Source organism: Vidua macroura, chromosome 2 (genome assembly GCF_024509145.1).
Source record: "Vidua macroura isolate BioBank_ID:100142 chromosome 2, ASM2450914v1, whole genome shotgun sequence".
NCBI lineage: Eukaryota > Metazoa > Chordata > Aves > Passeriformes > Viduidae > Vidua > Vidua macroura.
The window spans coordinates 56,787,425-56,800,454 of NC_071572.1; the positions used below are offsets into that span (position 1 = coordinate 56,787,425).

At 34.7% G+C, this 13,030-nt stretch overlaps 1 protein-coding gene across 6 annotated transcripts in view; it reads left to right on the plus strand.

Annotated features, from left to right (window-relative positions):
• Positions 1 to 13,030, plus strand: part of DIAPH3 (diaphanous related formin 3) — a 202,236-nt gene that overhangs the window by 21,424 nt on the left and 167,782 nt on the right. For all 6 annotated transcript variants that reach the window (XM_053971172.1, XM_053971175.1, XM_053971173.1 and 3 more), the window contains 6 exons: positions 2,014 to 2,118; positions 7,583 to 7,713; positions 9,772 to 9,846; positions 9,999 to 10,068; positions 10,466 to 10,602; positions 11,056 to 11,161. In XM_053971172.1, coding sequence (XP_053827147.1) covers positions 2,014 to 2,118; positions 7,583 to 7,713; positions 9,772 to 9,846; positions 9,999 to 10,068; positions 10,466 to 10,602; positions 11,056 to 11,161 — 624 coding nt within the window. The remainder of the gene's footprint in view (positions 1 to 2,013; positions 2,119 to 7,582; positions 7,714 to 9,771; positions 9,847 to 9,998; positions 10,069 to 10,465; positions 10,603 to 11,055; positions 11,162 to 13,030) is intronic.

Sequence of the window (13,030 nt, forward strand, 5' to 3'; positions counted from 1 at the left end):
GTTGAGCTTTTTGTCGTGATGATGACATTTTGGGCAATTGAAAACTAAACAGGGAACGACCATGAGAAAAGAGTGACTGAAATGTGAAGAGCACAAGAGAACACTAACAAGGAGAATGATGCCTGGAATATTATTTCTTTCTCTGCCTCACAGCAAGTAACAAGTAACTCTTGAAATACAAAGGGGACTACTAGGGACTGGCATGTGGAGAAAATGCAATGTGCAGTGAGAGAAGTACTTTCGTGGAATTTATACTTCCTAGTACTCAGTTTAGTTTTGAAGAAGCTTTTGTAGAACTCTTGAGAACTATAACTGAAGGATTTTCATGGTTAAGCTGGTGAGGGAAAGGAATAATTAACTGTTACCAACTTTTGTATTTGTACTTTTTGCCAAATGGTTCATTTTTCTTTTATGTCTTGCTTCTCTTAAAAAATTCGCTGTAACTGATAATTGCTCAAATGTTAGGAAATGGGAGAGTTCTTTTTAAAAAACTTGAAGGTGTGCATTCTTCCACCTCCTGCATTTAGATTGTATTTCTCTACCATCCTACAGACATTCTGGTATAGGGTAGTCTGTGATGTTATACTGTGCCACAAATAAATGGAAACTTTCAATAAATCCTCAGAAACCTACTACTGCGTGTCTAGATAAATATAGATGCTTATATCCATGGATCCTTAAATAATTAATTCCAATTTTAAAATTACTTTGCAAAATATGTTGAAGTACTGATGACATCTGGATAATTTGAATGCCTTCCTAGTTTCATTGAATAGTAAAGCACTTAAACTTGTATTAAGCTACTTTATCAGTGTTGTTTTATCTATAACATGCACTACGGAAAGGATTTTTCAGATTATCCACATTTGAATGGGCTGGAATAAAGCTAGTTTAGTCACAGTAGATTACATAGCTAATTATATATTGTAGCCTCTAGTTTGTTGTTCTGATCAAATTAAGTGATTTGGAGGGGTGGATTGATGAACAATTTGAACAATTTCTAAAAGCAAGGCTTTTAGAACTAATTTTGTATGAAAAAAAATAGTCAATGTTTTCTGGTGAGGATTCACCTCATGAGTCTCAGCTGAAAATAACTGCAGTAATTCTTACTAAGCTTGAGTAATGCACATAGTAAAGCACATACTGTACGTGCTTTATATGTGTGTGCCAAAATTGTTAATTGTTCCTGAAAACTTTTTTTAAATTTTTTTTTTCTATTTTTCCTTTCATTCATTAACTTACACCATGTTGAGAAATGCCATTTCTCACAGATATGCAACTGATTACAATGATCAGAGCAGTTCTAGGCTGGAACAGTAGAACTCCCTGTGTCAGAAATTCTAGTGCCATTAAGAACTGTCACTTGTGTGGTTTTCAGTGTAGGTCTTTCTCTGCTCTTTTTGACCTCTGGATTTTTGTTGGGGTGAATGAATTATGATGGGGTTTTGATACTGATTGAATATTTTGATTTAATCCTTAGGAAATTTGGCCTTTCTTATTGCAAAAGTGATTATTAATTTGTGAACTAGTTTCAGAACAAACCACATTCTGCTGCCAAGATGAAGCATTTGGGAATAGAGGAAGAGAATTATGGAATAAATTAAAAATTAAAATTGAAATTAAAAATATGTAAAATACTGGTTTGAGTACATTTATAAATAGTTTGAGAAGTATTAAATAATGCTCTTCTGTAGTTTGGTGCACACGTGTGTGGAACTGTAGGTCTTTCCTAAGAAGAGAGTGTAGTAAAAATGGTTGTGATGCACTTGTTAATCCTAGCATAGTTGACTGTTTTTGGTTTCTTTCAGTCTGAGTTTAGAGGGAATATGGATAAGGATTTTTATGGTTTTGAGTAACATCTTATGAAAAGTTGTTTGCATAACAGCTTTCAGTTGTATGAGTTTGTATTTTTGTGTCTTTATTTATTTAAGTCAGTCTATTACATGAAAATCATTCTGTTGATGTATGGCATTTAAGACTGTTTTTTCTTTTTTTTTTCCTATCCCATTCTAGGAAGATATGAATTTAAATGAAGACAAGAAAATGCCATTGAGAGAAAAGGATTTTAATACCAAAAAAGAAATGGTGATGCAATATATTAGCACTGCTTCCAAGTCTGTAAGTAAATTACTAAAAGCTTACGTTATTTCCTGTTGGTCAGAAAAAGTGTTGCATGCATTCCTTTGACTAACTTCTGTTTCTCATAGTGCCTTTTAAAAATGTTTGTGTCTGTCTTACTATTTTACAAGTTACAGTGGCAGGTAGTCACTTGTACTTGAAATGTGTCTTCTATACAGAAACCAGCATTTCTTTTTGGTAAAGGTATGACTAAGAGTAGAGATGGAAAGATTCTGCAAAAACTTCTTGCAAAAGTTTAGTGTGAACCTTTTTCTTTTCTAGCATTGTTTAAAAAGAATTCCTCAACTGATGAGTGTTTTTCATGCCTGACTTAAAATAGAGTTCATATTTGATGCTATGTAATAGCTGATAATGAAAGTGTTGTGCACAAAATCAATTATTGTCCATTTTTTACCTATAATGATTGGTTGTTCTAAAGCAGTGCAAGGAGTTGTATATAAGGGCCAAATTAAGGATTCAATTGGCATAAGAAAATCTGCTTAGTTTTTGCAGAATGGGAACTGACTTCTGCACTAAATGCTGCATAGCTAATCCTGTCCTCAGATATTCTGATTGTTTTGGAATTCATATGTTTGAATTTTCAGCTCACTGATGTAACTAGAGATATCAGTAAAATTTGCCTGGATGTAATTATAATTAAATACTGAGAAATTAAAACATTACTGTCTACTTCACACGATGTATATTATTAGTGTTAAGCTTTAGCACTTTTAGTAAGGTAGGTATGCCTAGTGCAGGACCTAACTGCCTGGAGATTATTTAAGATGAGTTTATCAAAGCTACTAGTCTTGTTTATAGCTTAACAAGTCCTTAATGCCAGAAGATTAGGTCTAGCTTGTTTTTCTTTTTTAGAGATATTGCATGGGAAATCAAGAAACTTCAGACTAGTAGATCTTACAACATTCTTGAAATTTATCTACCCAAAATAGTATGTGAGGGTTTACATATCATTGGCACCCCTAGCCTCTATATGTATTTTAAGACCTCAGTTGTTTGATCTAAAAAATAATATGATAATAGAACATGACTGGCTGTGCAGAGTTGCTGCATTCATATCTGTTGCTGAAATCATAGCATGCTGATAGTGGTGATGTTAAGGCTTTCTTTGTCAAGAGAAAGGTCTCATGTCTTAGCTTCCTGGCCACAGAGTACATCTCATTGGTCCTTCTTTCTGAGTGCCATTCACAATTTTCCTTTTTTCTTTGGATGTCGTCACACTTGTGATTTGGCAATGGAGCTTCTTGCACTATGCCCAAAGGAGCTGTATAAGGTGCTTTGTTGAAGAAGACAGGTCTGTTTCCTCCCCCAGGGCAGTGATTTGTTACCACAAACTGTTGTCTTGTGTGTTTTCCTAAGGTCACCAACAGCATTTTCTCCTTTCTGTTCCCTTCCTTTGCTGCTAGCTGACGTATTCCTCTTTCTGTGGTGGGAGATGATTGAAGACCAATCCATGCAGGGAAACTTGTCGTTCCTGAACTCTCTTTCTGCTGTTGTGTCTTTACTGGAAGTGACATTCACCTGTTGTGTACTGGGAAAGGCTGTTTCAGTGAGGCACAGATTTAGTACTTTGATCCAGTTGTGCTGCAGATGATTTTAGATTAGTGCTGGAGCTATTGGGATGGGAAATTCCTTCCCTTGCCATTGAAAACTCTTTGTTCTGGGCATGCTCTTTCATTCCTCGAGTTAGCTGGACTGAGTGCCTTCTGAGTCTAGAGAGAATAGTGCACTGCACCCCAAGAGTACTTGGCTAACTTTTTGTGTACCTTGATTTCATGAAAGTGTCATACTTTTTTGGAACAGTTGAAATGTCATGTAGCTCCTGACTATTGTGTGCAACCAATCCCATCTCGGGCTTCTCCTTCTATAAGTGATACTGCAGTAACTTCTTTTGGTATTTCTTACTTCTTTTCATACTTCTTTAAGGAGATGGGTACTAAGATATTTTGCCTTGGGAAAGATATCCTCATTCACAAATGTCATGGAAGTGAGCATGTTTCATTTAAAGCATTTATCATTTTAGGAACTATTAAAATAGTTCTTAAAGAAGAACATAGATGCACCTCTAATGAATCAATGAAAATGCAACAGCCTCCGGTAAGCAAAGTGTGCTCTACTGTAATCAAAGCTTTATCATTGACCTCAGTGTCAGGGTTTCCTCTTTCTCAGAAGTACACAACTCCTTTCCAATAATCACAAAGCACACCTCTTTGCATAGTAATACTTCCAGAAAAGAAAAGTTTTGTAAATAACTTTTCCATGTTATGAGGTTAATACTCAAGGGTATATAAAAGTAGCATTGCTATCATGTTACTCAACCATAGGTTTTGCTGTTTTATAGGTTGAAAACACACAAACTGTGTTTTTTAAGTGAATTTTCTTCTCAATATTTTCTTTTTATTGTTCACGTTGTGCTCTTGTGATATTTTAACTAGATTAATTAATGCTGACTTCATGCTGCATCTGCTCACAGACCAGTTGTTCTTCAGTTGAGCAATTAAGTTTCTAGAGGCACTGATGCCTCAAGATATTTCCTGTTTCTCAGTAAACTTGAACATTTTGAACTTAAGCAGCTTTTCTCATGCTGAAATACAGCTAATATAATCTGTTTCACAATTGATACCAAATGCAGCTCTCATTTTATTTAAGCACTGGCAGATGTATCATTTTATGTTGCAGAACTTCGGCATAACTGAATAAGTGGTACTTAGCATTGTGGTAGGTTGTTGTACAGACAGTCACAGTTTACTGCTTCTTTTGCATAGGGTAATGTACCAGTGGGGAACTGAGTTTGAAATGGGATGACTGGTTACTCTCTGGATATTGATGTGAGTCTCCACTGCATGTGGCACTGTTTTCAGACGGGTCACATGAGGCTTTCTGAAATGTCATTCTAGTGGATTCTTCTAGTATGACTGGGCTCCTGTCCCATGTGACCTTTGCACTGCACACACTTGCTATTGATTATTTTAAATTCCCTCCAAAATATCTTCTAACCATCTTAACTGTATGTTGTGTCCATATGACTGTCCTATATGACTGTACATCAAAAAAAGAAATTTTACTGACAACTTATAAGTATTTTGTTTCCATCAGTTTTGTCAATTTTACAGCAGGAACTGCTGGGAGAAGTCACTGGAAATGACAGATTCTCCACACAGGATATTAATCCTTATGCTTAGGCATACAAGTAGTGCTTATCAAGTAGTGTATGCACATCAGGAGCTGCCAGCAGAATTTCTGAGACTACTTGAAATTTCTAACTCTCTTGTAACATTTAGTTAAGTACTTTGTCATGAAGGCTGCTGGGAGTTTGGTCATTTTGTCTCTAGTCAGTCTGTTATCTTATCTATGCAGAGTCCAGCTGGAAAGATCCATGAAAGAAAACTGAAAATATTGAGTTTCATTTTGTTTGTGGGAACATTTATTGTTCCTGATTTTTTAAATTTTTCTCTGGGTTTCCTAGATCTGTCTTCCAGATTCTCACCTCAACCCTTATTCTTTGCAGTACATCTCATCTACTTTTTTTTTGTGTAGCATAGTTATTGGAAATTACCCTCATACTTAAGCAAGTAGGGATATCCATCAATTCAGAAGCATGTTTTGAATGACATTCCATGTATTACACATGGTGTTTCAAAATATAACATGAGATGCTATATTTTTGGGATGATTCCTGGCAGCAGGTGGGTTTTTTTGTTTGGGTGGTTTTTTTTTTCTTTTTTTTTTTGGATGTCCAGAGCATCTGTTATCAAGTCTGAGGAAATATAGTTGGAGTGGAGACTGTTATAGCCCCCAATGTTCTGTTGTCACAGAGTCATGGAATAGAATTAGATGAGACCCTGGAGATAGTCGCATCCAACTTCTTATCTATTCCAATTTTAATATCTCTTATAGGGGAGATTACACAGTGTGCCTGAGCAAGCTGTTCCAGTGCTATACCAGCCTCATGCTTAAGAAAACAGAGGGAGGAGGGGAGAAGTTTGTGTTTGTCTTATGTTTAACCAATTTCCTGTATTTCAATTTGTTCTTCTTGTCCTTTCATTGATAGGGTTCCCCTGAGCCTTCTCTTCTGGGGGCTAAACAATCTCAGTTCTACCAGCCTCTCCATGTACTACAGATTCTCTTGTAATTCCGTCCACAGCCCTTTCTGGACTCATTCCAATATGTCCACATCTCTCATGCTGGGGAGTCAGGAACTGGACACAATTCTCCAGATGTCTCACCACTGCTTAGCTGAGGGGAAGGGTCATCTCCCTCAACCAGCTGGTGATGCACTTACCTATGGTCAACTTGTCATCCATCACAACTCCTATTTTCCTACATGCCTACATTCCAGCTGGTAGGCCCAGCACATGTTGGTGCATGGGTTTATTCCTCCTCAGGTTCAAGATTTACAGTTTTCTGTTGTGGAACTTCCTGAAATTCCTCTGCCCATTTTTGCTGTCTGTTGATTTCCCTCTGGATGGCAGCTCAGCAGCCTGGTCTGTCAACCATGCTTCCTATCTTCTAGCTTCATTTCTTTGCTAGAAACTATTTAATCATCTTCTTCTTCATAGAAGAAAAGATTACATCTCAGTATTTCCTGAGGATCTACCAAAGGGATAAAACATCACTTGTATGAAACTAATATAACATAATAATAATATAATGAGAGCTATAGTAATATAATAAGATTATCTCACCATTTACAGTGATTAATTTCAAGTTATTATTGTACTGCAAGTCTAATTCTCTTCAATTACTGACTTAAGCCACTAGTTGATCAAGAACTGTTTAGTAAGTCTCTTTGTGCAACATGACAGTTGTGCTTCTATTTTCAAAAAAAGGAGTCTTGCAATGAATTAAGTCTAAGTTTTATGCACCATTGTATGCCTGCTTTTTTGTATTTAGATACGTTCTGTAGAAAATATATCTATCCTTCATGTGAACTGGATATTAGGTGGGCTAGACTTCTTATTTTTTGATATCTGCATGAACACTTCTACTTCTGCAAGAGCAGAAGTTACCACAGTAACATGCTGAGTATTCTGGTATGCTGCTTCTTGGCTCTGTAAGCTTATGTGAGTGCAGTCACCCTTCTGGACATGTGCCCTGTGATCTCTTCAGAGGACCTCATAATTGGTTTTTCCTTCTGTTGAATATTGACTATTAAGGTGTTTGCAATGCATAGATAGAATCCATTCAATACAAAAATTTTATTTTTCTGAGCATGTGTGATAAATTTGTACATTTCATACCTGTTGCTTTTTCTGTTGATAAAAAATTTATTCATAAAATGACCAAATTTAGTCAGTATTTGGCAAATAGTAGATAGCCATCAGTTACAGGTTTATAGGTCTACATTATATATTTTTCAAGGAACAGAAATGAAGCTTAGCCATTAATAAGCTATTTAAGTTCTGTATGCACCAAATAAAGAAAAAGTGTATTTTCTGTGTTTCAGGGAAGTCTCAAGAGCAGTAGGAAGATTTCTCCCCAAGAATTTATTCAGGATTTAAAATCTGGGTCAACGGATGAAAGACTAGTCACTTGTTTAGAATCTCTCCGTGTGTCCTTGACTAGTAATCCTGTCAGGTAACATCATTAGCACATGTTGAAGAGATTAATCATATTCTAATTTCTTAATGGATTAAAATTAATGAATATGTAGATGTACATGTCTCACGGTTTTCCAGTTAATGAGTATGTGTGCAGTAGAGTGATTTTAACTTCTTTCTTTTTCATTGATTATGTATCCTCTGTAGTTCTGTTATTTTTAATAGAGTTGGCTGATCTATACAAGGTAATACTAAGAGAAGGTAAATGAAATGTGATGCAGAAGCAGTTCCCTTTTTTTTCTAGTGCTAAGTAGTCAATTGTTTTTCATTTTTATTTTTGAAATATTTTCTAAGTCTTTGATCTTCTAACTTATTTTTGTCAGGGTAATCAATAATGGGAGTTAGGCACCTTGGTTTGAGTTATTTATATATTTCTAAAGATATAAGTTTATATACATATAAATGTATATATTTAGAAATATATAAATGAACATATATATTTACATATATATTTCTAAATGTGTGCTTCTGTTCAGTGTACTTTAAGCTTGCTTCCTTCCTTCCTTCTTGTATTTTTTCTGTACCGGTAGGGCTTATCTATACAGCAGAAAGCACAACCTTTGTTTACCTGTGCTTTATTGAAGCAAGGTTAACTCATCAGTAATCACTGACAAGTCTTAATTTTGATTTGTTCCATGCAGGTTGATTTGTGAATGCTGACTTTATTTTATTAAATTGTATTTTTTCCTACTCTATTCTATTTACATTCTTTTGTTTAGAGTTACCATTTAAGACAGTGGTTGTACACATGATTTGGGGAAACTGTTTAGGGTGTAGTTTAAGATAATGCAAATGAAATGTTGGGACATGATTAGAAAAGGATTGCACAACTTTCTTTTGTCTGTGTCTGGCTTGGTGATGTGGGTCTTCTCTATGGGTATTTGCTTCTTTCCTTCTACTAATTTGTTTCTGAATTGAGTTGTCTTATTTAGAATATGTAATGGTTTATGTGGAAGGAATCATGCTTTACAGTAACCTGAGTTATTCTGACAAAGAGTTTTCAATTAGTCTTTTTTGTAAGTTGTATTTTGAGTTCACAGCGAAAATCTAAATCAAATATTACTGAGTTGTTTGATCTCTGGTACTTAGAAACAGGTATTGAAATCTATGGTTTACTGCAAAAAGCTGTGTTTATTTCCTATCACTATAAAAAGAAAGCTTCTAAAAGGACAATCTTGGTCACTAATCTTTAGGTAAATAATTTAGGTGTTTTGACCTCACAGTTGCCAGCACAGTTCATCAAAAGTGGTTCAAGTGATCTAGTGTACATATTATTACAGATAACTAGTTATCTGCAACTATTTCTTCCCCTTTTGTGTAATAGTTGCAACAGGTTGAATTTCATCAAGAAGACATTTAAAAAAAAATACATTGAAAATAGAAGCACTGATATCTTAGTATTTTGTCAGAATGACAAAAAGCTGAGTGTTTTCTTTGGGCAGTGTAAGTAGTTTTTGTTCTCTTGTGGAAGCAGAGGTAAAGGCAGTAAGAATGCATCAGTACTTAGTTGATCATCCCCAGCTATTGGATGTACAGCAAAGATGCTGCACATAATTCTGCTAATACAAAATGTTCAAAGAAATGAATCTTCTAGGATTATGTCTAGGACAGATACGCCAAATATATTTGCCAGTTAATTGCCTAATCTGTTTCAGAATAAAACACCCGTCAGAGAAAATCTATTTTCATAATATATTTACTTTTCGAAGAAAAAAAAAAATCTGGTTTTCTCTTCCTGTAATTGTTAGTGCTACTGTCAGTGTGGTGTTACTTGTATTTGATATCAAGGGGTTTTGAGCAATACTAAACAGGACCATGAAGCATCTGTCTCATGAAGAAACACCTGGCCAAGGGTTTAACCTCATCAAAAGATGCCTTTGGTAGTAGCTGAAATTTAAAATTTCTGTTGTGTTCTCTTGAAGATATTTTGGGTTTAACACCATCTAATTATACCTGCTTTTATTTATGGTGACAGTTTTCTTTCACTGTGATTAGTCTTCGAAATGTCATTTTTTTAAAATGTCTTTCTCTCTAGCTGGGTTGAAAACTTTGGCGGAGAAGGTCTGGGACTGCTGTTGGATGTTTTGGAACGATTGGTTGAGACAAAAAAGTAAGGATTTAATACAAAATTAGCTTTTCTAAATATAAATAGAATATAAATTAAATATAATCTCTATATCTTAATATAAAGTCTTAATGTAAAGTTAGCTTTTCTTAATATTTAAAGAGCATTTATTTACACTAAAATTTTCATTTATTCAGTCAGGACCGACTTGTGAAAAGGAGTCAGCATAAAGTTATACAGTGTTTGAGAGCCTTCATGAATAATAAGGTATGGGATTTTATTTATTCTAGAAACTAAGTTACTACAGTTCAATTAGGTAAGGTACCTGATGAGTATAAGTCCATGCAATTTGGTGAAGTGGTGGGTTGGTCAGTTGTGGTTTGAAGTTCTTTCTGTCTGCCAGAAGTCTGCCACTTTCTCTCTGAAATATTCAAAGACAATAATGTAAACTTTTGATGCTGTTACTTTTGATGCTGTTGCTTTTGATGCCTTCCTACAGAATAAGTGACCTATTTGGCACTTTTCTCTCATTTATTTTTTTTTTTTTATTATTTCACAGACTAAAATGTCATTTGAAATTCCTACTTGAGGGGAATGGTGTCATTACTAGGTACTTGATGGTCATTTGGATCCCCTCCCTTACAAATGTTCTTCTGTTGTTTAGTATGGGTTGGAAAGAATTTTGGGAGAAGAGAGGAGCCTTTTGTTGCTGACCAAAGCAATTGATCCCAAGCAAACTAACATGATGACGGATATAGTTAAACTCTTATCTGCAATGTGCATTGTTGGAGAGGAAAACATGTAAGTACTGTAGTTAAGCAAGAAATAGTAAGGTAATTCTACAATATCCCAAATTATAGTTATATCTGAATGAAATGGTAAAATTTTCAATTTAGGTTTGAAAGTAATATCTGTATTATATTGTCAGCTTTCAGGATATCTTTGTGGGTTTTTTTTATCGTGGCCATATCAGTGAGTTTTCTTTTTCACATCTGGATGTACTGGTTAGATGGAAATAGTTATGCAGCAATTCTTTTGCTTAATATTTATTAGCATACTTTTTTTCACCCTCGTAATCCAGTAAATTATCCTTTGGTTACAAAAATCTCTAAAGGCAACAAGTATTGCTTAAACCTCCTAAATTTGTTTACAAGAAATTGAGCCAGGTGAATAATTTGGCAACATGGCTTTTAAGATAGCAAATAAATAAGTTTAAATATCTCTCGTGAGTGAAATAATACTCTTTTCTCACAGACTTGAAAAAATATTGGAAGCTGTAACAGCAGCAGCAGAGGAGAGGAATGTTGATAGATTCTCTCCTATTGTGGAAGGTCTTCAGGATAACTCAGTTCAGCTGCAAGTAAGTAATTTTTTTTTAACCACTTCAACAAGTGAAAATAAAATTACATGTTTTTCTGGACTGAACAAGTCATTACAATAAAAAAGGAGTAGGGGTGCTGTTTCAAATTGGGTCAAATTTTGGAATATTGTTTATCATTTTGTCTTTTAAGGTGTGGCATGGGAAGATTCAGCCTGGAAGCATGGGGGTGTTGCAGGTCAATTTGTTGATTTCTCTTCACTGAGATCTTAGCTTTGCGAGTGAAAAGACAGTATATATTTAAAATAAAAGATAAGTCATATGTTTGGATGCAAAAAGATCATATCACTTCTGGAAATATTTGTTGAAATTGAATATTGATAATAATAAAAAAGCAAGTTTTTAGGGAACTGCAATTTATAATTAATGTTTTAAATCTTTGGGAGGTCTGTCCCTCCCTCATGCTCACCTTATGACATCATAAAATTGCACTCAGAGGGTCTGAGGATAGAAAACTTTCACCTTATTTTCATTTTGCTTCAGTTGGATATAGAGTTTTCTGCAGGAAGGAACAAAGTATTAACTTTGTTTGATCATTATAAATCGTTGGTCTGAGAGTGTAGATGTGAACTAATTGATATTCATGTAATCGGATTGAACTGAGAGCTGTTCATAATTTAAAATGATTAAAATCTTCTACTATCTTTCTTAGCATATTTATTTGCTTACATGAGACATATTTCTACTTGCTTAAAACGCATTTTGGCTTAAACTGCAAATCTTTATTCTTATTTCGTGTCTGTTTCACTATTCTATTCTAAAGCTTCAAACCTTCTCCAAGGTCTTAGGTCAAACACTGTATCCATCTCTATCTCTGAGCTTGTATGTTTGAGGCCTTGGTAGCTCTCTATGCTTGCATTTCCCACATCAATTCTTTGTTACTATTACAAAACTAGTAAAATATTAAAGTTTGAAAGAAATGCTTGCATTACTCAGCTTTTATATTAAATAGTTTATGTCTGACAATAAAAGTTGCTGTTTGTTTCATTTGTCTCACAGAAAAGCTAACCATAAAGGAATATTTGCAGGTGGAGAATTGTTTGTAGTTCAATTTTGCCAGTACCAATGTAATTCTCTTTTGAAAAATTTTCCCTTCTTCCTAACCCCTTCTCTCTTCTAATCATAGACTGGTTTGGGTTGGAAGGACCTTTGAAGACCATGTGCTTCCAACCCAGCTACCCTGAAGGGGGCATCTTTTCACCAGACCAAGTTGTTCAAGGCCTAGTCCAATTTCAAACACTTCCAGGGATGGGGCATCTACAGTTTCCCTGGGCTATCCATGAATTTTATGGAATTTCAAAAAAAATCTGAGATATAAAAATTATTTAAAAAATATTTTGATTTTAAAAAATATTAATGGTTCATTCATCATTATTTGATTCATTGATTCAATACTTTAGATCACAAAAATTCTTTTTTCAGTTCCACCATGTTGTATCTAAGTTAAGAGAATTCAAGAGTCTGTGTAGAGCATGTATGGATTTGAGGACTACCAAGTTGAAATTAGGAGGATGTTGTTTTGAGTGTAATGCTGAATTTTCAGGGCTTCTTTATATTTGCATCTGTATAGATTTAATGAAGGAAAAAAAAATATTGTAGATTTAATACAGAAAAAAGTTACTATCTGTAACTTCCTTTTCTTTATAGTTGAAAGTGCATGTGAAACTCCCCTTAGAGCCAGCCATTGTTCTATTTGAGCCATCAGGCAGGTTAAGTTAATCCTTTGTACCTCTTGTTTTACCCATGATGGGTACCCACTGTTTGCAGGGGTGCTCAGCTCCATGAGCAAGATACCACTGGTGAGATAACCAAATCAGTGCAGAAAACTTCAGCTGAGTTACCTATGCAATA